The sequence below is a fragment of the Thunnus maccoyii genome, chromosome 14 (genome assembly GCF_910596095.1).
Source record: "Thunnus maccoyii chromosome 14, fThuMac1.1, whole genome shotgun sequence".
NCBI classification, from domain to species: Eukaryota; Metazoa; Chordata; class Actinopteri; order Scombriformes; family Scombridae; genus Thunnus; species Thunnus maccoyii.
In genome coordinates, this window is record NC_056546.1 from 28,578,641 (window position 1) to 28,604,553 (window position 25,913).

Here is a 25,913-nt window from a genome sequence, read left to right on the forward strand (position 1 = left end):
CATGTGCATACCACGACCAAACCATTTCAAATACATCATTTACAATACACAGGACTCTTAGAGAAGTAACAAACTGCAACTGCCCAAAACTAACAATAAGTGCCTAACTGCCCTGACATTATGAAATCTGTGGAAATAAAATAAAGATAAACAGGAAAGTGGCAAAAGTGGATGGTTGCAACTACTGCAAAAGGCTTTGCTAATGTAATCTTAAAGTAACTCTAAAAGCAACTAATTAGCCAAGCTGTGAAACCCATGCAGACAGAAAGTATTAGAGATAAAAGAATGGGACACAAGTTTTTTGTTTTTTTTTGTACTTTCCTGTCTTTTATTCATGTGCAGAGTCCTGAAAGATCAAGTTGTTTTGTAATAAATAGTGCTGGAAACAGAATGTTTTAATACAATATAGATATGTATTTAAATACATGCAAATGCCTTCATTAAGAGGTCTCTTGCTCTTGGTGCATAAATTTATATTGCCGAAGGCTTTCTACTTCCATGTTTCAAAGTTTATTGTTACATAATACTGCCCCAGTTCAAATTTTGTTACACTAAAAGTTCATCAGGTTTGAAACACATAATATTTCAAGAAGTTGTGAGTTCTCATTATGAGAGAAACCCTACAGTGAAACCCTCTTATTCTGAATATGTTGAGGTCTATGTTGTGCCCTTCCATAATTCTGATCAAATTCACATTCAGTTTAAAATAACTCTTCTCTTCTCTTCTAAATATTTACTGACAGGCTCTGTCATTAGTTATAACAGTATAATCCCCAAAAACAGAACATTTCGCTGATGATGAATCATACCAAAATTCATTCACAAAAGCAGTAATTTCATGTGGCCTTGCTTTTTAAAAAAATGCACCACTGTAATAGACTTTACATTATATTACAGGTTACACAGCACTAGTTATCCAAAATATGTTTATAGCTGGTTTGTTTAGTTTGGGATGTCAATTCATCATGCAATGGTCAGCCTGCCACAGAGTTTTGACTGGCAGAGCTAATAACCAACCAATCTCAAACATACACAGCAACAGATGAGCAACATGTGGCACTGTGGATGTTTAAGGCAGCACTAATTGGCTGTTGTAACTCATTAAAAAGAAAATTGGGTTGTTCATCCAGCAAGAAATGTTGGGCTTCACCTCTGCCTCCAATTATTTTCATATATATAAGGACACCTGTCTCCATAGTCCAGAGTGCTACTACTATTACAGTAATCTTTCATCAAAATACACTCTGGATGGCAGTGGTATGAACATGGTAAGCTTCTAGTGAAAGAGTGCTGCTTAGTATACCTAACCCCACTTTAACAATAGACTCCAATGAGTCTACAGCCATGCTAGCGGCTATGTTGGGCTGTGCTTTGAGCTAAATGCTAATGTCAGCATGCAAACATGCCCACAATGACAAATCTACCATGCGGGTGCTTAGCAGGCATAATGTTGAACATGATAGTTTAGCATGTTAGCATGCTAACATTTGCTAATGAGCACTAAACACAAAGTACAGCTGATGCTGATGGGAATATCATTACTTTTGCAGGTATTTGGCCGTAAACCAAAGTGCTGGACAAATAAAAATTTTGACCTGATGGTGGCGCTAGATGAAAAGATGGGAAGTTTATTACAATTCATCCTGAGGATAGATGTGTGAACTACATTTAATTGCAATCTATCAAACAGATGTTGAAATATTTCACTCAAAACCACAAACCACCTCATTGTGGCTCTAGAAGAAAATAAGGGGATCACCAAAGTCATTAGAGTTCATTCTTTGGGAACCATGAATGCCTGAACAAAACCTTGTGCCAACAAAGATGTTAATTTTTTCAACATCTCACTAATGTGAATTTGATTAGGAAAAAGTCAGGAGATCAGATTTAATGCCAATCTATCCAATAGATGCAATAGTTATTGAGATATAGGTATTGAGATATTTCAGTCTGGACAAAAGTGGTGGACTGACCAACAAAACAACAGATTGACATTGCCATCTCTAGAGTCATGGTGCTAGCATGCATAACACTTTAGAAATATGGTACTCAGTTTCCCTATGCCTGTGGCTTGTTAACACTGGCCCACTGGGCAGAACTCAGTGCCTCTGAGATGCATTGAGGTATTAACATCTACTGATTTGCAAGGTCAAATTAAACTGCAGGATTGTTGTATGGTGTTTGGCATGATGTTTTCTCCAAAATGATGAGAAAAAAAAGTTTGGGGTCTTTAGTTCTCTTTGAGAAAGGATAAAAGTCTGATGTGGCTGGGGACCTTACCTGTTCCAGGAGGGGGACATTTGTCGCAACGAGGGCCCCAGGCTTTGCCCACACTGCAGCAGCAGAGCTGTTTGCTCAGCTGGGCAGACACTGGGTGCAAACACTGTCTCCCTGAGCTGACCAAACGGAAGCAAGCCCCCTTCTCCTCTTGGATGGCAGGCGTGTTGGCTGAAGAGGAGCGCAGGAGGAGGACAGAGAGGAGGAGGGGGGAGGCGTAGGAAGTGGTGCACCAGAGTGTAGGAGACATACATGGGGGAAAGAGAGGACAGAGAGTGAAGAAATAAAGAGGTCCCCTTCACCAAAGCAACCTTCCCTTCTCACCTGCACAAACTTCTGCCACAAACACAGTCTAAACATATTTCTAAAACAACACCAGAGTGCATTAATAAAAATCTATATTTAACAGTGAGAAGTCAGGTAACCACATTTTGTGGTGACATGGACAACAATACTGAAACAGTTAAAGCTAAACACAGAAACACATTTAAACAACAAAGCGCAGACTACATGTTTTTAGAAAGGCATCTATGTTTCCATCTATGTTTCCATGCCAATGCTTCATGCACTATCAAAGTCAAGCGCTGGCATGCAGGAGAGTTTGCCTTAGCTTGTGTTTTCCAAGTCTTACTGTGTAATCAAACATCTTCACAAACAAATGCTAACTGGAAATAATTCTAAGTGGAACAGAGACAAAATAATGACCTCCAAGGGGACCCAAGAATGCTCAGTTCAAGTTTTCCTTTTTGCCAGAAATGTTACCTGGAGTAAATCATTTCAATTACTGGTTAAATACTTGACCTATTTCCCCAACAAATAATCAGATTTCAAAACACCAGGACTGACTGTTGTAAAAAGCCGACTGAAACTTTAAGGCTTCAGCTAATTCAGCTAAAATTCAGTCAAGTGGGAAGTTTAAGTGCTGTATTGATGCTGTCAAAACAGACAGAAAGGATTCTCAAGTCCCTTCATTATATATGTTAAGTGAATGGGTACACAATCAAACCATTGGCCAGTACACTTTAACTTGAGCCGTGAAGGAATAGTTATACTAATTAACTTTCTGTTTGAGGGTGAGATGAGAATATTGACTCTCTCCAGCTCCATTCACTCTCTTCCAGCACACAACTCTTCCTATACCACATATTGTTTTTTTACATTTCTGTTCCTGTACTGATTGAACACACAACATCCAATGTGTCAATTAGTGACCTTTAGAGGTGTTGACAGGCTTATTTTTCATTTTGGACAGAGACAGGCTAGTGGTTTCCGCCTTCTTCAGGTCTTTATGCTAAGCTAGGCTACCATTCCCTGACTCCAACTCCATACTAAATGCACATACATGAATGTGGTATCAATTTTCACATCTGACTCTTGGAAAGAAGGCAAATAGTTATTTATCCCAAAATGTTGAGCTACTCCTTTAATGCTTCCTGACTCCTCATAATCGGTGTCTAGAGTCCATTATGACTTAGAAAGGCATATATCTACATAATTTATATGATTTCTACATAACGTCCCACTCTTCACAATGTATGTTAGATCAAAAAAAAAAAGTCCAAGGAACTTGACATAGACCTCCAGAATGGAATTGTGTCAAGGCATAGTCCCAGCAAAGGGTATAAAAAATGCTTTCACATTTAAAGTTCCCAGGAGCAAAGTAAACTCCATTATTGTGAAACTGAAGAAGTCTGAAACCACCAAGACTCTTCCTACAGTAAGCCATCTGGCCAAAATGAGTAAATAGGCAAGGAGAGGCTCGGTCAGGCAGGTAACCAAGAACTCAATGGCCACTCACTGCAGGGTTCGTCTGCAGAAATGATACAACCTGCCAGAAGGAAAACTATCCCTGCAGCACTCTGCCAGTCTGGCCTTTATGGCAGAGTGAGTAGATGGAGCCACTCCTGAGTAAAAGGAAGATGACAGCCAACCTGGAGTTTGCCAAACTGCACTTAAAGGACTGTGAGAGCATGAGGAAAATGTTTCTGTGGTTTGATGAGACAAGAATTAAGCTCTTAATGCTGGTGCTTGGTCTTAATGCTGTGCCAAAAAACAGCATGGTGGTTGCAGAATCATGCAGTGACTATGCTTTTCATCATGAAGGAGTCATTGTCTGATCAGGATTTAGGGAAAAAACATGAATACAGAGAATTCCTCGAAAAAAAACCCTGCTCCAGAGCATTCAAAATGTCAGACTTGGTGTGTCTTCATATGCTTCAAGCAGGATTTAAACTTTTCTCTTATGCTCTCTTTTTTTAAATTCTACAAATGACTTCCGTCACTTGTACAATGCAGTTCAATTCCTGGACTGGCAGGATAAATCTGGGTGGGACAAGTGAAAAAGCAGTGCTTGTCCCAACCTCATTACCACCAGTGAGGTGTGCTTGAAAAAGACCCTTCACCCAAGCTGCTCCAGTGGAGCTGCTCAGTGGGCAGCAGGTCAGACTGTGGTTGTACTGGGCAGCCAAGTAAAATGTGTTTACCTTGTTTACATGTTGGCTGTGTGTTGGCAAGTTTTTAGATCCTTGTCTAATAACTCACTGTGGCTTTTTCTTCTTGTTCTACTTCCTCTTCAATATTTAAATGAATTTACTATAACTGCTACACAACAAAGTCTCCTGATGGTTTATCAGTACAAAGTTTGGAATGTGAGCCAGTTTGCGTATGACTAATATATACTGTATGAAAGAATGAAAAGGAACGCAAGGGTTAAACTAAACTCCAAACCACAGAGATTCTGTTACAAGCCTCGAGGGTGCTGAGAGTTCAGCACAGCGAGACTTTTATAAATGTTGCCAGTACAGCCACACATGTGTTCAGCCAAACAGTTTGGTGGTTTGAAGGAGTGGATGGTCACAGGTTGGGGCTGGTCCGCCCTGCCATCAAGCAGGGCCACAATAGCATGGGTCAGCGCAGTTATTCCCAGCTGTGAGGCCATGTTCACAACTTGGTGCAGCAAAGTAGGCTATACTGGGGCAGAAGAAACAGCCTTAGACTTTTGCCACCATGACCTGGACCCAAACAAATGGGAGAAAATAGATTGATGAAAAAAATGAAATTGGATGGATGACGCATGAAGCACAGATAAGTCCATCATGCTTAGTAAAAGGCAAAAGGAATCCGATTTGTTTTGTGTTAACTTCATTGGTCCTGCTCTTCAGCTACATTTGGTCACAGTGAATATAAAGAAGATACAAGTAAATCACTGGTCTTTTCAGTTACAGGTGAGCTATGTGCTTGGAGCGCGTGTGTTTGCACAGCTGTTGGAAGTCAGCAGTAACAATAATGAATTTTTCAAGTCTCCTCTGCTGAGCCCCTTGAATTAAGCCCTGATGCTGATGAATGGACACTTGGCTTTCATTAGCTACAAGATAAAAAAGAACCAGGACACAACCCCAGTCCCCAACCCCTTCACACTTTCTCCATCTTCTTCTCTCTCTCTCTCTCTCTCTCTCTCTCTCTCACTCACACACACACAAACACATGTGCACACAGAAACTTGCAGCACTGCAGAACCAGGGAACACGTGCCCACAGCATGTCAAGACGAAGGGTCAACATCATGTTCAACGCTGATCACTTTAGCAATTGTGACATCTGTCCTGCTCCTTTTATATGACAGACATGAGATATGTTGAGTTTAGTTATACATTCTGCCTTGGAGTGCATGCTTGAGGGATAATCTGATTATACAATAAACATCATGCTTTCATACATGCACTGTATTCATATGCATATCATCAAACACACACTTGCATCATTCCTAGCAGCCCTTGCTATGCTTGTACTTTGGCGCAGGTGGCAGGGGAAATAATGAGACTTATATTTCCCATGTCTTCTGTCATGAAGTGATGGGAAAATATCAAACTCATATAGGAAAGCTTTTGAATGAGCAAATCTGCACGTCAGAAACCAGCATGCAAATGTAATGCATTAATTTCTGTCAGTATAGGATTTCTGCTCAGTCTGGCACTGCACCGGTGGATGTTCTGGGTTTGGATGATAATGAATAAGAAAGTGATGAGAGAAAGAAATGTTAGATTGCAGGACTTACATATGCATGTGGTGAGCGAGGGGTCGGGGACATAGCCAGGTTTACACATGCACCTGAAGCTGCCCACGGTGTTCAGACAGTTCCCATTAGGACACACGCCCTGTAGCTGGCACTCATCCAAATCTGTGAATCAGTGAATTAAGGAAAAGCATGATCAATTCAGGGATTTCTCAAAGGATTTTGCTTAACATTGCGAGATGGGACACAGACATTTTCACTACTTTTTCAAAGAACATGTATCAGCACTTGTATCCTAGGATTCATATGGATTCCCAGATCCATATGAAAGTTAAACATTTCTAATCATTTCCTATTGTCAGTCAACAAAATTTGAGGATTGTGCACCTTAGCAGATGTGTGTGCTGCTTTACAGTTTCATTCCAGTTAAAAAAAAACAAACCAAAGCCTAATTTATTGAAAGTTACATTTGATATCACACTTTAAGCCTGCTGAATTTAATAATTTTGTTTCGGACATTTAAGTACATTTAAGCACATTTTCTGTGTAAACTGTGGTGGTGTAAACATACAATTGTCAGGAGCCTTAGGGCAGTTTGGGACCCAAGCTGGAACATGATATCAAATGTTGTTGATTTTCTATGGTCTGTGTGTTTCTGCTCACATCTGAACATTTCAGTTCAGTTTCATTTCAACTTTATTATGATCCTAGAGGGCAACTGTTTTGCAGGCCAAGAGCAACACAGCAATAGACAGCACAAAGAACAATACAAAGTTAAAAAAAAGACATAATCAAACACACATTGCAATGGGTTGTAGTCTGGGGTAAAGTAAAGTGCATTACAGTAAAGCATTACTAGAGCAAAGTGCGAGTACCTATCTAACAAGGTAATAGCTGTTGGAACAAATGAGTGCTTGTGTCTGTTTGTTTTAATCCTTTGTATCTTGAAATGAGTACCTGAGGGGAGAGTCTGGAACACTGAGTGCAGTGGGTGGTCAATATCAAGAAGGATGACATGGGCTCTCTGCGGGGCTTGTCTCTTGAATAATTTTGTCAAACCAGCCTGACTCCTATAACCTCCCACAGTGCTTCACGATCTGGCTAAGAGCGTTTTTACTTTTCACACTTAGAACCAACAAAACATAGAAAAACACAATACTGACTGAATAAAAGGTTTTTAAAACATGGTCATTAGTGTCTTGTCAACACTGAAGGACCTCAGTTTCCTCAAGCAAAACAAGTGTTGTTGAACGTTCTCACATAAGACATCAGTATTTGTGTCAAAGCACAATTTGCTGTCAATGACAGTTCCTAGATACTTATACGTCTCAACCATTGACTGTATATAAAGATGGACATCATGACAGCTCCCCAAAAGTGAAGCCAAAACATCTTCATTGCCCACTGGTGTCTGGCTGCAATATAGGTCATAAACCCCGTCCCCTCCATGTTAGCAGATGGAACATGAGCCAAACTAAAAAGTCCACATCAAATACATTTTTCCCAAAGATGGATTTCATATTAGGTCGTTCTTATCATGCTGATGTTTATCAAACTGCCCATTTTTCTGATACGTTTGTTTTTAATTAGTTATTTGACAATATAAGAAGGGGTGTGACTTCATGATTAACAGCCGCTCTCAAACCTCTGTCAGGCTGTCATCCCGCCACACAATTCTATTGCGCAGACTCTGGCTCCAAATGACATCACACAAGCAAGATGGCAGCTCCCGGAAAGGAGATATTTTGGTTTCACTTTTGCACAATGGTAGGAAGTCTCAACTCTCTACACCACCTGGCCCTTGACAGTGGTATGTAATGTAAATCCAGGAGATTAGGGATTTTGACACAAACTCTTCTTTCACTAGTACCTCAAAGCATTTCATTACTTGGGATGTAAGGTCAACTGGCCTAAAATCATTAAGGACCTTGGGGTGTTTGACTTTTGCTATTGAGCAGGACTTCAGATGGAGAGACTGCTTGTTTCCTGTGGCTATTGACCAGGAACTGACATCTGCTGCAACACAACCTCCTGACAACTTTCAGTATTTCATTTCCCAATGGAAAGTTTAAAGATCTACAGTTGACATGATTAAGACTGAAGACTGTGTGATACTGTGTGAACAAGCATGTAGTTGACCTTGAGTTTAGATTGTTTTGTCAATGACACAAACAACATTTTAACAACAGAGAGCAAAGATCCAACAGAACACGTGATGTTTTACCATTCAACTGGAATAATAGTGCTTTTTGTTGTTTGCTTTTCAGTCTTAAAAACAAAGAAATTCCAGAAATCTCGGCACTGGTTTTGATCAATACACCTATAAACCCTGACAGATACATCATGGTCATTACGGGTTACTGAATGGTAAAAAAAAAATATTACTTTTTGCCAATTTAAGGGTTAACTCTGAACATACTTGGACCATTTATCAATATTAGTCCAAGAAATAAGGCAAGAGCTTACAAAGCATGTTAAGTTAGAGAAGGAAGCTAACAGAAAAACTGCCCTTAGTGGTTTGCAGTATCAGCAAAGACAAGCAGCAGAATTTCTGCTTACCATTCAACATCAGCATAAAACGTGGGTTTTGGGTACATCCACGTCATGTATGTGCATTCTAACAATTAAATCAACATATAGAAGATGTAGCCATGACTTTAAAGAATAAGTAGCAATACTGTCAACAAATCTCATGAAAAGACAGAAATCAACAATGAATTGATCTGCTAACACATAATGTGTGTCTATCAAAGCCTGATATATCTTATTCCTGTGTGCCATAGAGCTCATGTTCCTTCATTAACATGAACACACACAATGTCGTTTATTTTGATTCATACACGTCCTACTGCCAGCAATACTCACTAGAGCACCAAATACCCTATTACCTCCTGACTAACGGCTAAAAACCACAGCAGCCAGCTGTTTTAGGAAATTGCTGAACCTTTTCTTAAAATGAAACAATATAGAAAGATTTATGTCTTAAGTAGTAAGTTGGAAGTCAGAAAGTATTGAGAGAAAGACTAAAGCATTGATGGTTTTGGCCTTTTCATGGGATTTATTGACAATAGGAAAAAAAGAGAATAATGCCAGCCTCATCCTTTAAAGCTGCAATAATATATATTTTTATATTACCAATGTAACAAATGACTATGTGTAATGTGAAAAGGGGTCGCTCATTGTGATGAACCCACAGTTCACCATCAGTTCACCATAAGTTTAGAACATTAGCATGCTAACATTTAATGAAAGTGCAGCTGAGGCTGATGGGAGTGCTAACAATTTTGCAGTTATTTGTCATACAGAAATTTGAACCTGATAATGGTGCTGGATGAAAAGTTATGGGACCACTAAAGATATTACAATTCATCCTGAGGGGAACATGAATGTCTGTACCAAATGTCATTGTAATCCATCCAATAGTTAAGACATCTCACTCTAAACCACATACAAACTTCATTGTGGCTCTAGAGGAAAAGTCTGGAGATCACCAAAGTCATTGAGATTTATCATCTCTGCACCATAAATATATGCCCCAACTTACACAGCAATTCATCCAGTAGTTGGTGAAATAAATCAGTCTGGACCAAAGTGGTGGCCCAACTGACAGAACAACAATGTCATCCCTACAGTAACGCCTCTAGTATGTCAAATGTTGCAGAAATATTTTTTTGTCCTATCCCAGCTCACTTTTGATGTTTTGAAACTCAACTATGAAATGTGTTGAGTTTTAGAAAGTCAAATTCCTTCAGTGAGAACAGACTTGGCCCATATCACAGACTGTGACTCATGTCTGTATCCCACCATGACATCCAGTTTATAGGTGAAAGGGAGCACAAGCTTTTCAACCAGTATGTTTTAATAGGCTGTTGACAGCCTACTTGGTTGGTCTTTTATTAGTTAGGTTGTCCACATTATCCTGTTACTAAAATCCAAGTCACTTTTATTACCATACAAGCTTTTGTAAGTTTACAGCATAGGACAGGAAAAACTGGGTACACAAGATGAGAGCATGGGATGTGCGTCAGAAGTACGTCACATCATCTGCACTGTGAACAGCCAGTTATCACTCATTCTTCATCAACCATTTTTCACAAAACAACACATATTACATGCACTGGGCATGATCTCCAGGTAGGTCAACCCTTGCTTGGACAGTTTGGAGTATAAAGGTCACTTAAGTAGGGTACCTGAAAGAGAAGTACTTTTATATGTTAACTTATAATTTTTCAATTGATGTCTGAGGGATGGGCCATATTAGAATCCCATATATCATTAGACATATTGTTATTTTCCTGTCAGTTTATTCTTTAACACTACGTTTATAAAAATGTGTTATTTTATGTAGAAATTTTAGGCAAGAGTATGTCTACCCCAAACCTATCCCCATCCTGAAATAAAAAAATTCCAATCAAACCTCACTTGTATCATAAAAAGTCATCACATACTTCACATAAAAGTGAAGTTTCAGAGTGTCAGACATAATAAGACTGTGAATGGCTCATTTCAAACCAGACTGTTGACTTTAACTGACCTTGACTAACAGTGTTTTGAAAATGCTTTGAACTTATGATTGTACAAAAAACTACAAAATAAAAACTAAACTTAAACTCATTCATTACAAAAATAAAAAGTTCTAAATGTGCTTTAAAAAAAACATAAACACCGAATTCCAAACCAAACAGAATGCAGATCCAACTGGACATACTGTCGTTCCAAGACTAAAAGAAAGGAGGGGGCTGTAAGAAAAACGATAATAATAATAAATAAGAAGAAAAGGATGTGGTGAATTATAGTGAGTCCCAGCACCTCCTGAGGGATAGCCAAGTCTAGGGCTCCACACACACACACACACACACACACACACACACGTCTGGCAGCAGTCCGTATCGGCAGCAGACCCTCTCTCCCCTGTCAGAGCCCTTCTGCTTCCAGCCACAGAGCTGGCGAACACCATGGATAACATGGCACCAAGCCACCATTGCTGGTGGTAAAGGTGAGTCCAGCGCCCTCTATTGGTACTGTAAGGAACCACAAATCATTGCGGCCGGTGACTTCTGTTTCCCACTTGTACACAACATAAAAATACTGAGCTTCAAAGTTCATTCATGACCTTGGAAACAACAGTTAACAAAACACTCTCCCCTCAAGGTCCATTTAGTAGCTGATCTGGAGCTTTTAGTCACATGATCTTCATGAGTAGATGGACTATGCCCAGCTGAGTTTTGCAGTAAGAAGCTTATTCCATGGCCTTCTGCCATTAAGCAATTGAGAGCACACTTCTTTTAAGTGAAGCTTCAGTCCTGGTGTTTTGTTCCAAAGCTTCTTCACTGCTTACACTAGAGTGAGTTCATATAAAGAACATGTCTGCTTATTAGACTGTTACTACCCAAGAAATGTCCCACAGATTGGCCCACCTGTTTGATGGACATGACATGTGTTCAAATTAAGCCTCAGATTAGCACTAACCCTGCATAACAGCAACCTAATTTAAATTGCATACATGTCTGTCATATCCCTGTTGCTTACTTTCAACTTGTAACCACTGCTCCAAGCCAGATGAAGAATGCCGGCATGTTCTCCTTGACATATTCAAATAGTTTACACGGGCTAAAGCACCTGCAATTTTGGGCACAGATAATTTAGGCCCCATTTATACTTGTCATTTCAAGTGTCTCATATCTAGATAAAATCCAGATGTAATTTAATGAATATGCTTCTCTCACAAATCTGACTTGGGGTAAGCCCCATTCCAGCCCAGAGGGTGGTGGTAATGCACCAGAAGCTGTATTGTAACTGCCAATTTCTCAATCAGATTATCCTGCATCTGTTATACTTCTTGGCTTTTTAAAAAACTTTTTCAGGAAGCTATCAGATCCACCGAAGATGCATGAAGTGGCTAAGTGTAAATGGGGCATTATAGTCTCTGTTAGTTGTGTTATGAGTTCATCAGCTGACTGACTGAACTCAGACTATTACCTTTGTTCTACAATCAGACATCAGTACTGTTACATGTGTGTATGGTACATACATGCAGAAAGACTCTACATTATTGGCCAAAATGCAGCATGTTTGAGTACCAAAAAAGCACATCTTACCTTGGCAATGAGAGCTGTTGATTCTCTTATAACCCGGGGGACAATCTGTCAGAGGTATAGCTGATGTGAGGAGAATGTAGAGAATAAAAGAAAGAAGATGGGGAAAACATGAGTCATTTTATTCAGGCATTTTAATAATAATCATTTAAATAATCATAAACAAATATATTACAAACATGTTTCTTGGGTTTCAGTTCGACTTGATTTCCTGTGTTACCCTATTATTCACAGGTAATCATCAGTGACATTTCTCTTGCAGAGTAGCAGGTTTCATCGTGAGATAGTCATACTGTCTCTTGAACTTTTCTGAAATGTTAGGATCTGTTGGTATTTTTGTCACGCTACTGATCCACAAAGCAGCTCAAAATTCAGTAAAACCCCTGTTAGTTGTGATAAAAGCAGCTTTTCAACTATATGCAAGCACCAGCCTCTCAGATCAGTTTCAAACAAAAGTTTACTTTCCATCTTTTTCAATGATACATTTACATAAAGTATCAATTCTGTTCCACATGTACTGTAATGTCTTCTCAGATGTCCTGTGTCTCAAATTGCCCCATCAATGTTTGAAATAATTAAAATCTTTGAAATAATTAACTCTTTGTTCCCTAATTTTTCAAAGATGTCTCCTTAACTATTTAAAAAATCTTAAAAGCTAAATATATATATATATATATATATATATATATATATATATATATATATATATATGTATATATACACATACATACATATACATATATATATATATATATATATATATATTCTGAGTGTTCAATATTTTCACATGGGAGGCTGATATAAGCCTGGTCAGATTCAATACCTTTTTATTTCAAACACATTTCATACTTGGGTTCGTATTTGTTAGGTGCCTGTTTTTTTTAATGTTTGCATTGTTTAATCTCTTATTCAGAACTTATAACTATAATTTTATCATGTTTTGTGTATGTGTGTGATTGGCAAGTACATTGCGATCTTTTAATCATGCATTATTTTTCCTCAGTGTCAGCGTTAGCAGCCAAATTATTTGTGCTAAACGAATCAGGTACATTTTGTTATGGAAGAGGGCAGAAAATTAAGAAAAAGACATACTTTTGTTAAATAAATAAATTAATAAATAAAATCTCATTATAATTTTTCTTTTTTTTGAGATTCAAAATGAAGCAAGTGCATTTTAGCTGCATCCAAATCAGCAGCATGAGCAGTAATTGTATCTCACACAACTCAAAAGCACCTCCAGTCATACTCGTATTTATATACCTTATTCAACACAATATTTTAAGAAAATTAAACTGAAACAAGTGCATACTGGAAAAAGGCTGAAATTAAAAATCTGATGGTAAAAAGAATTATTGCATTAATATTAACGTCAACTCATGCCCTCCAATCAATAAGTGTCTTGAATAAAACTGAAAAGAGAATAAATTAACTAATAAAGAAGCAGATGAATAGATGACAGACAAAGAGAGATAGTGATGAATAAAAAAGAATTAATGCAATGCAGTGAAAAGACTCCGGGAGCAGGAGGCTACAGTGTTGAAAGCTGTTCAGACAGCCAGTAGCTCACAATAAACCCTCAGACTGAAGTCAAACTCTTGTAAATCTCTGCTGCAGGTTGGAGACTAGGCCCTGCTGTAATGGTGGACAAAGGAACCAGTGGGGAGTTGGTACCCAAATACCTGAAAGCAGATTGATATTTTGCTCAATGGGAAACAACAAGGCAATGTTTGTTTGACCGATAAAGCCAATGTATTTACCAGCTACCAGTGTCTCCATGGCACAATGGACTGTTTCACACTTCACTGTAAAATGAAAAAAAAAAAAACTGAACTTATGCCCCTGCCATTCCTGAGGAGGAACAGAGGGAAAGACAAACCTCTGCCTTTGTATCAACTCCCACTGAAATGTGTGAATAATAAGGCTGACCAGTCTCCTTCCCTATGCAAGTATAACTAGTCTGTTGCGGCCGTAATTTGCATATGAGACATTTCACTGATTTTACACCTCAATCATTCAATTACTCTTCATGGCGAGTACTACACACCATGTGAAAACAGCTGTGCAATGTCTTCTTTGGCTCTGATAACCCTCTGAATGACATCACTGTGACATCATCAGGGTCATTTCAGCTTGGGCATGAACACTATAAATTTATCACAGAAAGCCTGCATTATGAACTGGCGGTGTAAAGTTTGAGAGACAAACGTCACACTGCCATTTTAGTCTTTAAGAGTGACCATCACCTTTCTTTGTATGCAGACGAAATGCTACTTAATATTAACAACATCTTGTCTAATCTCTCTCTTTTACTGAATTAGTGCTATCTTAAATTTGATTGGAATAAGAATCAAAGAATCCGCAGTGTAGAATCAAATATTCTACATGCATTCCAGCATGCAGGACATGCAGGTGGTCAAAAGCTACTTAATTTCAAAAGTTATTGATTGTAATATCCTGCCTCTTTCATAGTTATACTGGTTCAGTGGTTGTAGGGGAGAGTGGGTTGGGAAGTGGGGGGGGTTTAAAACGTTCTTCCCATGTGAAGTCTTTTGTGATGGCATTATGAAGAAGGGAGAGAAACATGTTATTAAATTGTATTATAGGAAATGAGGTACCTAGTGTGTTTGAAGCTTGATCCATACTTGGGAGTAAAAGTCAGGATGTCTCAACCTCTGCTGCATCAATTTGGACCATTTTTGTTTTATCTGTCTCTTGTGAGTTTCCCAACCCATGGAATAGCTACAATAAAGAACTGGATTGCCCAATATAGTAATCTCCTGAATGGTTTCATGATATTATAAGTTCATGCTATGGCCTGCAATACCAAAAATCTTCAACTGCTGTTTCTATGGAGAAAGTGAGAGGTGCAAATCAGAGCTGTAGCAAATTCCAAAAGCGTTGTCATTGCAAAAAACACTGCACTGTAGTTCTTACTCTAGAGCATATCTTTTCAGGCTCTAGATCTAATAGCTTTGGCTTCAAAGAGAAGTTCCATAGTTCTATAAAGGGAGTAGGGTTGAATAGCCAGCTACTACATAAAAAGCACAGCCTCATTCAGGCTGGCAACCCCCTCCCTGACCCACACACCCCCTTACACTCACACAAACACACGCTCCGGCTTGGTAACAACCTCTCTAAAAAGAGCTGGGAAGCAGAGGCCGGCACTGCATGCCACCAAGGCATTTAGTGCTTTTCCTCTCTGGAAATAACTCCCTGGGTGAAAGTCACCTGTCTTTTAATACCCATAGAAGTACAAGGGTCATATAAAGTTTCCTAATTGCTCTGGCTCAGCATCTTTATTTTGCCCGTTGCTAGTTGAAGCAAAAGACAGAGAGAGATACTCGTTGAGCTGTGTTAAGACACATTAGAAGGTGTAGGTTTCAAACCAGCTGGACATTCGTCAGTCTGTCATTTTAAGTACCCTGGATCCTACATTTCCCATAATGCAAATCATTAGACCCTCCCTGCATGGTAAACTGCCATGTCTTTAAAACTTCACACCCTCAGTTTGTAACACAGACTTTATATTAGAAAATTTGTAGTCTCCAAACTTAAGTTGAGATAACCCTCATGGCATCACTGTGACATTATCTGGGTCATTTTCTCAGACTTCAGCTATAGAAAACATTAGCTGTTTACTATTAAACTGATCTTAAAGGACTAGTGTGTAGGATTTAGTGGCATCTAGCTGTGAGGTTGCAGATTGCAACCAACTGAACACCTGTCTTCCTGCCCTTCCAAGTGTGTAGAACCTAAAGTGGAAGCAAAAACTCACGTAAAATGCAAAAGGCCATCTTTAGAGCCAGTGTTTTGTTTGTCCATTCTGGGCTACTGTAGAAACATGGCAGTGCAACGTGGCAGGCTCTGTGGATGGGGACCAGCTCCCTATGTAGATATAAAGGGCTCATTCTGAGGTAACAACAATAAAACAATTCTTATTTTTAGGTGATTATAAACTAATTAAAACATACTTATGAATATTATATTCCATTTCTGCCAAGTTTGTTCCGCTAGATGCCACTAAATTCTACACACTGCCTCTGCAATATATAGAATTGGTGGATTGGCTGATTAAAAGTATGACGTCGGCATTTACGGTCTATAGTAGCAGTGTTAACATTTAAGTGTGAGTAAGTGCTACATGAACTCATACTGGGCCACATATCCAGAGGTAATTGGATTTAATTGAAAGCACCAGCTTGGGTTAGATTGTTATCACAATCTACGTATCACAGGATGTAGACTGAATCATTTGGTAATCTTTATAGATGTTTCTGTGTTTGTATAATAACACCTTTTCACTACGATGACAATCAGCAACTGTTTCTAAAAATATATACCTAGCACATACATACTGTATACATTAGCACCAAAAAGGAAATAAAATACACTGCTTAATTTAACTCTGATTGATACAGTAAACAGGGATTTAGGAGAGGCCTTTAACATTATTTGTTTTCAAGAAGTTATATAATAATCTGAAAATGTGCACATTTAGGCTGATGCTGAACCTCAATGAAATCTATAAAGTCCTTACTTGACAAAACTACAGATGTACACTGGGGTGTAATAATTAGGACAACACACACAGGAGTGTGAAAAGGTTGCTCCTCTGACTTTTCACTAGGCCCTGATTCCCAACATTACTAGTGTTTTTGTTTCAAGTCACTCATTTCAGTCCAATGTTTCTGTTAATTTATCAGCCATGTTGCACAAATAATGGAATACAGTTTTCAGTTGAGTATTTTGTGTTTCACAAATATATTTTGTTTAAGGGTTTCAGTCCTGCTGTGATTATTTTTTAATCTTGTGATGGTAGGGCAGATCGTCTGCTTAAAAAAGATAGTGACAACAGGTGCGCATCATTAGCTGCACTAAGCAGTGAGTGACTGGGCACTGTCAAGTTAATGTAAGAAGGATAAAACTGTTCTGTAGTAAATTACATTCTGTATAATTATGTTTACACATACACACACATAGCTCTGTGTGTGTGTGACCTGAGTAGATGGTATGTTCCAGTTAGGTGAGGCTGAGAAGGTAAAAGGCCAGTCACTGGTCAACTGAATGGAGTAGGGAATAGCTTTGGCTTGAGTTATTTGTTGAGTTTGCCAGGGTTCATTTTACCTGTTTAATTAATATTTTTGTTAAACATCCCCTTTTTTGCACATACTCCTGCCTGTTGACCCGCTTCATTAACATCCCTTTAAAAGTTTTCAGTGTCAAACAACATCCTCTGCCCTTTTTATGGGGTGGTGTCGCTGAAAGGGGTATGCAGATGTTTCTGAGAGAATTTAATCAATCAGATGTCCTAAAAACAAAAAGCCTGAACAAAGTCTGAGAAAAACAGCTGTACTTACATGGTTTCTTTGGACACTTCTGGCATTTGTGGAAACCCCAGGATGTCCCAATGGTCCCACAGCACTGCTCCTGCTTTGTGAGACCTGGCAGAGCCTTCCCACACTGACACATACAGATGGACAATAACACAGTGTAGGACAGAAAGAAAGAAGAGGGTGAAATATTATTTTTATCTTAATTAAATAATATGTTGTATCCTTTCTGCTTCCTCTGTATGTCTGATCTCCACATACACACACATACATAGCTAATCCACCCTCAGTCAGATCAACACATGCATATCTCTCTCTTCCTTTCCACGCTCCACCTACTGACAGACACGTATCTTTATAGCAACAACTGCAGTGCAAAATGTGACCAGGTGATGGAGCGAATTGTGATTTATTACTTTCACTTAAATTTAGAATTGTGGATCTTTTACAGTCAGGCAGTAAATCTGTTGTTCATTTTGCATTCCTCATCTACAGGACTTGATATTAATTCCAGTCACCCAGCTTGAAGTTGTATTGTTTTGGAGGTGGCACCATAAATGTGTCAATTTTACAAGCCTATTCTAGTGATTCTACTTCCAGCTTTTGCGCTAATCTAGGCTAAACTGGTCTTGTCCAGGGATGAGATTGATAGCAATGTTTTCATATGACTGGGTGGGTGACAGCAAACAAGCACACTTCTGCAGTTGACACCACAGCCTCTAACGGCCTTCATACTGGAGGACAGAAATCACACCATTTTATGGCTAGCATGTAAACAGATGGCAAGTTTCAGGTGAGATCTTATTAAAGTAAATTTCCACTATGCCAGACATGCAAAAAAAGAACAAATAGAAGAGTTAACACACCCAGAATTAAATGTTATCATAATAATAATAATACATTCAGATGTTGCTAATGTTGAGCTAAGGTTTCATGTGGATGCATGCTGCTACTTTTATCCAGGTAAACACCTGAGCAGGGACAGTATTGGCATCACATACTCTACATGTATTTCCCTTATTTTACTGCTGTGTGTGAGATGAGTGGTCAGAGGGTGGACACCTGCCCAATTTAATAATGGATTCACAGCTTTAAAATTCAAACCAATTTTGAAATCAAGTTGCATCACACACATAAGGAGAAACTTCACAGATGTTCTTCTCTCTACTACAAGGTTTGAAAATAATGGCGCAATACACACTACAGGATATTATTAAGATTATTGTGCCAGAGGGAGCAATGTACCACCTCATCTCATGTGATCTCATGGGAAGCAGATGTAAACAAAATGGAGACTGACATGGTGCAACAACTTGCTTTAGTAAAGCTTCACAGTGAGAAAAAACAAAAGCGGAAGGCTAAACAGATCTGGATGAAAAATTGGGTGGGAAGATACGGTCAACATGGGTTGTCTGTTCTTCTGCGAGAACAGGACGTGAGATTTTAACTCAGTTTTAATATCTGTCAACAGTAGTATGCTAGCTAACATCAGCCTCAAGGGCTAGAATGTTTACCGTTGCTTGACAACACCGTCTGCTGCTGAGCCTTGTCTTTTTCATTGGCTATTGTGGTCTCACTCGGAAAGTAGTGACATAATCATCCAGATTTTGAATCCTAAATATCGAACATGTTTGATATTATTGGGGCGGCCCCGATGAGTCTGCAAGCAGTTCTGGAGGTTTAAGATTGGATCTGTACACCCCTCACATTACCAGAACATCTGTACTGACCAAGGCCCCAGACCAGATTTCGCCTCCAATTGTCAGGGGAGGTGAATCAGAGATAAATTGGCCCAAAACTCCTGTAGTCTGAGCCCAGCTTAACCATGCTTTGTTAAAGCACGGTAGGGCTTGATTGTTTTAAATAATTTGCCAAGATGCTAGCAATCACATCATAGCCAAAACCAGCCAGCTTTGACTTGAATAGACTATATATTTATATATAAATTTATATTTTGGTTGTATTCATTTTTTGAAAAATATGGGGAAAAATATTTACTGACAACCTTTTTTCTAGGACTGAAACAAATAAAAAGGAACCATGAAAATAAGAACTATGATGAAATGTATACATTTTTTGTCAATGAATAAAACCTAAAGGATCATTTGAAAGACAGACTGATGAACAAATGAATTAGCCCTGTGTAAGTTAAGTAAACAGTGCCATCTCCACTGAGCATGTAATAAATGATAGATAACTAATACCTGTAACCATGGTACACAACAATGGTATCGACATTTGTAGCCTCAAAATTCTTAGCAAAACAAGACTAAAATGACTTTAGTTTCTGTTGACTGAAACTAACAAAAATCTAATGACAATACGATATACATTCTTGTCAAAAGACTAATATCTGTCGATGTACCTGACTCCCTGCGGTCTCCTGGAAGCAGCGTCCCAGCGTGCTCTTGGAAGTGACGGGCTGGTACGGGGGAACCTGGTAGCCATGCTGGCCGGGATAGACTATGTTGTAGCCATGATGCTGGATCTTCTGACTGCTCTCTGTGTGGTGATAGGTGTAACTGGTGGATGAAGAGGAGCGGGACTGGGAACCTTTCATCTTGTGTCCATTATTGTGGTAGTTGTCCAGCTGAGACACCTGGTGGACCTGGACAGAGGCCTCTGGAGGATGCTTGATATGGATGTTGACAATGCTTGGGCTGAACACTGAAGGCACACAGGAAAGTTACAGTACATTATCATTATTATTATTATTATCATGAAAAGGGAATTGTGGGTGTTACTGGAAGGAATGTGCAATATTTTTAACACAACATCACTGATTTTACACATTATGATGTCATGAGGAATACTTCTTAGCCTGTGAAAGCTGTTGGTTGCTCTGGGGGAGCAATGACAGGTCAAAGAAAATAACCCTAATGATGTCATAGGGATGTCATCAGGGTCTATCTCAGCTTGGACTTGGAGACTACAAACTTATAACATAAAGCCTGTGAGGGAGGGTCTAATGAAATTCACGACTGAGTTGCAGTATGGGAATTGTAGTATCCAGTGACTTTAGAGCTTGAATCATACTGGGGACTGAAAGTCAGAATATCTCAGCCTCTGCTACTTTTTTGATATTGATTAATGCCAACAAAAGAAGAAATCACAATTTTATCAGTTTATTTTTCAAGCGGTTGGTCAAAATGTATTTATGAATTGAATAAAAATCCAAACCAGTCCGCTAATAACTTCCTAATGTGTGTTTTACATTTAGAACTAGGATATAAAGCAGCCTCAGCTCTGCTCCCTCTGGTGTCATTCCTGTGTGTCAGCACCTTTGAGCATTTATCAGAGGGCAAGTCCAGTACTAGCTGTCACTCAGCTGTTTGTTTGCTACTCTCACAAACTGTTGTGATGTCACATTTTGGGAAGGGGACAACTAACTAGGCTGAAAAAACCTCATGAATATGATGTCAATCAGTGTGATTTTGTTTAGTGTAATAAATCAGTGGAGACGTGTCCAGTATGCAATCAGGTACAAACAGAGTCACTTTCCTCTCCTGACAAAAAGCATCATGCTGTGCTGTGGGGAAAGTGAAGTTATGGAAATGTTCAAATTCTCAACATCTACTGTAGATCTGCTCTGTTCATTACTGTATATTTTGTTGTTACTGTGTCTTCAGTATGCTACTTACACCTCCACTTTCTCAGAAGGAAAAAGTTGATGTCAGATTTTTTATTAAATTAGAGTCCACATCAATTTAATCCAGCTGAGACTGTGTTGTACTCTGCTGGCTGCCTTGTCAGTCTCAATCACTCTGGCTGCATGTTGTTTTTTTGTGTGTTTATACAGTGCTGCTTGAAAGTTTGTGAACCCTTTAGAATTTTCTGTATTTCTGCATAAATATGACCTAAAACGTGATCAGATATTTACACAAGTCCTAAAACTAGACAAAGTGAACCCAATTAAACAAATGAGACCAAAAAATAATAATTTTTTTCATCTTTTTCATTTATTTATTGAGGAAAATTATCCAATCTTACACATTTGTGGGAGGCAAAAGTATGTGAACCCTTGCTTTCAGTAACTGGTGTGACTCCCTTTTGCAGCAATAACTTCAACCAGTAACCTAGGGAGGGCAACAATGGTGTTGGATGTCTTCAATTTGTATATGATCTGCCTGCAAGCCGACTGGTGGAGTCCAAACTCTTCAAAAATGGTCTTGTAACCCTTTCCAGCTTGGTGAGCATCAACAACTCTTCTTCTAAGGTCCTCGGAAATCTCCTTTGTTTGAGCCATGACACACGTCCACAAACCTGTGTTGTGAAGCTCAGAGTTTGACAGTGAAGACCCAGATTTCTCTTCTTTAAATAAGGCAGGGCCTCCCAGACTCACACTTGATTGTCATCTCATTGATTGAAACACCCAACTCTAATTTCCCCTTCAAATGAACTGATAATCCTAGGGGTTCACATACTTTTGCCACACACAAATATGAAACATTGGATCATTTTCCTCAATAAATAAATGAACAAGTGTAAAGTTTTTGTCTCATTTGTTTAACTGATGTCTCTTTATCTAGTTTTAGGACTTGAGTGGAAATCTGATCATGTTTTAGGTCATATTTATGCAGAAATAGAGCAAATTCTAAAGGGTTCACAAGCACCATGTATACATGTGCAGCACCAGTCCCGCGCTCAGTCCCTTCACCATCATATATCGGCTATGGCCAATTGAACACAATGACAATAAAACGTATGAAAATCAATGAAGACGTGTCTCAGAAGCCCCCCCAACTTACTAGAAGTGCACTGCAGTGTCCCTTTAACAACCAAACAAAACATTACTTTACCGAAAAAGTGCAGAACTTTTACAGCTAGCATATAGCTATTGTAGAAGTAACACATTGAATTGCTTGCTCTTATTATACACATTTCACTGCTTGTTTTAACACTGCGCCAGAACCAACTGCAGAGAAAATGGTTGTGAAATCCACAATTGACTAAACAACTATTACAATGACTAACACACTGACTAACACAGTGTAATGCTCTCATCGTTTATTTAATGGAAAAGATCGTGCGATTAGTAACTTAAGATTTATTGAGAATGTATCCTTTTCCTCTTCAATCAGTCTTTTGTTCCTGAGCACTTCTGCTGTAGGAAGCAGGGCTGATGTTTACACACGTTTTAGCCCATTTACTACAAATCATTTACACTTCACATTACTGCTGACCACCCTCCAGAGCTGTAGTAATTTAGATATGTGAACTGTGTTTCCCAATCTTCCAGGCAGCTTTTGCAATGCATGACTTAAAATAAATGGGCTAACACATGCATCCTTTTAGAGAAGTTCACTGATAAGAAATCGGAAAGTGTTACTGTTTCACTTTTTCCACATGCAGTTTGCATTTAGGTCACAAAACCACTTGTTTAGTCTTTCATTGTAAAAACTGGAATCACAATATTCCCTTTCACTCACCAGGACTCTGGCCGTTGCTGTAGGTCAGAGGCAGAGTGTGTGTGGAGTGGACCTGAGTTTGACTGTAGCCGCCTGCTGTCTGCTGGTGCTGCTGGTGTCCGCTCTGAACCGGCATCTGGCAGAACTTTCCAGTAAAGTTGGGGGGGCACTGGCACTTGTCCCTGGCGCTGCACTTGCCACCATTTATACATGGCAGGTGACACACCACTAAGGAGAGAAAAGAAAAAGGAAGCGAGTGATGCTGATGCTTTGCACCACATACTCACAAACAAACCAAAAAAGGGAATGCCATTATCAGCACATCTGTGAGTGTATTTGGATTCACATTTATGTGACTTTTCAACACATCTGTCTATAATTAGGCTTAAGTACGTCATAGTCAGATCAGGTTGCATCTGGAAGCCAAGCCCCAGCACTTGTAAACATAGATGGGAAAAAGTGAAATGCAGGTTGCTCTGTGTCTGTGTGGCTTTGTGTGATACATTCAGTCCTAATGTAAAGCACAGGGAATCCAAAATGTGCATGTCAGCCGTCCAACGACATTGCATTCACAAGCTTTGCTGTCAGAAATCAAAAAGAATAAACAGTAAGCAAATATGCATCTCATCAAAAGGATAATGTGAATTTCAAATTTCCTTCTACTTTATATGACAGCAACAAGGAATTGTCAATTTTATTGGCTGGAAGGTGGGAATTAACTTTTAGTGACCTGACAGAATAACTGGAGACCTATGAAGCAGGTGTTTCTATTGCAGCTCTAAATGAAAGCTCTAGTATCAAACTGTAGGTAAGGACAGCAACGGAAGCATAGCAAAAGAGCTTAGAGCTAGGGTTATTTGTGTTACCAAAAAACAACTACTACTTTTTTTTTGCGTAAATCTGGATGGTAGGGATTCTGAGTCCCAGGAACTATATTTTATGCAGTCATGGGAGAAGTATTCAGATCCTTGACTTCAGTAAAAGTACCAATACTGTGATGTAAAAATACTCCATTACAAGTAAAAGTGCGCATGAAAAATAATACTTAGGTAAAAGTACATAAGTATTATGAGCTTGATGTAGTTAAAGTATTGCAGTAAAAGTACATAAGTATTATGAGCTTGATGTAGTTAAAGTATTGCAGTAAAAGTAGTGGTTTGGTCCCTCTGATATATTATTATATATGACATTATTAGATTATTAATACTGAAGTATCAGTGTTAGAGCAGCATGTTACTGTTGTAGCTGCTGGAGGTGGAGCTAGTTTCAATTACTTTATATACAGTTAGCTAGTTTAGTCCAGTGGTTCCCAACCTAGGGGTTGGGGCCCTCCAAAGGGTCAGCAGATAAATCTGAGGGGTGGTGAGATGATTAATGGGAGAGGAAAGAAGAAAAAACAAAGTTCTGATACACAAATCTGTTTTCAGTTTTTGGACTTTTTCTCTAATCTTTGATTTTTGCTGAAATATTGGATCATTTGAACATTTATTGAAATGAAAGCATGTGAAAAGTTTAGAGGGAAAAATAACTATTTGGTGGAGCTGTTAACAACTCATAGACATGTGAAATGTGACCCCGACTACACACTGCTTTTTGTAAGATGTCAAAAGCTAAAAAGGTTGGAAACCACTGGTTTCATCTTTAACAATGTGTTGTATTTTAAAAGCTTGTTATATTATCCATTGTGTCAAATCTTCATCTGAAAAGTAACTAAAGCTGTCAAATAAATGTAGTGGAGTAGAAAGTATGAAGTGGATACACTCAAGTACTACCTAAAAATTGTACTTAACTACAGTACTTGAGTAAATGTACTCAGTTACTTTACACCACTGCTTTTATCATATTTAAAATAGAAAGGTGAGATCAAAATTAGCTACGTGATTGATGATATTATTAATTGGATTATATATGGCATTTTGTGGTATAAGCAGGATAATACTCTCCAAGTTTGTTGCGCCATGATTGTAACAGTTGACGTAGGGGCTGAGGGAGGGTGGTTTGCCTCTGCAGTACAACTTGTCAGGTATTATCCCTTACGTAAATGCTGTGGTTCCCACAGACCATGAACACACCACAGCACAACAGGTGTCAGCTACAGTACATACACAGAGAACAGGAGGCAGTACTCTTTCCAGAGGGGATAAATCAAGTACAAACACCAGTGTGGTGCTTATGTAAGACACCAGACTGAAGAGAGGGATACAGTGAATTCACTGTTCTGTAGCCAAAAGGCATTAACACACAGAAAGGAGGTGATGATAAAAATATGTAAGAACCACATTCAGTTCAATGTAATGTTGGTCTATATTGGTACATTAGTTGTATATTGGAGAAAAACTAGAAACGCTTCTGGACATTTCCAAACACATCCAAGTACAGTTACATTTCCTGTTTGAATCCTGTGATGAATTCCAAAGAAATTAAAAACAAGATCCCAGACACACAGACAAAACAGACTCATGTTTCAAAGCTTTATTTGACATCTCTCCCAGTTCTTGCTGATTAATTTCTCCTCTCTTATCTCTTAGTTCCAAAAAAAGCAAAAAATCTCAAGAAATGACAAAACAGGAAAGCCATAATGTTTATAATTCACATGCAAAAGCTCTAGTGTACCTGTAGAGCAGTCATTACTCACATCACCCCAAAGTCATCTACCACAGGTTGCCATGTCACATTAAACATTAAGCTTGCTGTCCAAACCCCCAAACTCACCATCAATTTATCATCATGGGGATTCCAGCAAATATATTATACCAGAAAAAAATAGATAACTCCTCAGAAAAAACTTCATT

General features: G+C 38.8%; 1 protein-coding gene across 6 annotated transcripts in view; it reads right to left on the minus strand.

The window, feature by feature from the left end:
• ltbp1 (latent transforming growth factor beta binding protein 1) overlaps positions 1–25,913 on the minus strand; it is a 156,255-nt gene that overhangs the window by 54,666 nt on the left and 75,676 nt on the right. For 5 of the 6 annotated variants that reach the window (XM_042433005.1, XM_042433002.1, XM_042433001.1 and 2 more), the window contains 6 exons: positions 23,143–23,349; positions 20,079–20,380; positions 17,741–17,843; positions 12,387–12,446; positions 6,331–6,453; positions 2,281–2,448 (listed from right to left, as the gene is read on the minus strand). In XM_042433005.1, coding sequence (XP_042288939.1) covers positions 2,281–2,448; positions 6,331–6,453; positions 12,387–12,446; positions 17,741–17,843; positions 20,079–20,380; positions 23,143–23,349 — 963 coding nt within the window. The remainder of the gene's footprint in view (positions 1–2,280; positions 2,449–6,330; positions 6,454–12,386; positions 12,447–17,740; positions 17,844–20,078; positions 20,381–23,142; positions 23,350–25,913) is intronic. The other variant, XM_042433004.1, reaches the window with a different exon arrangement.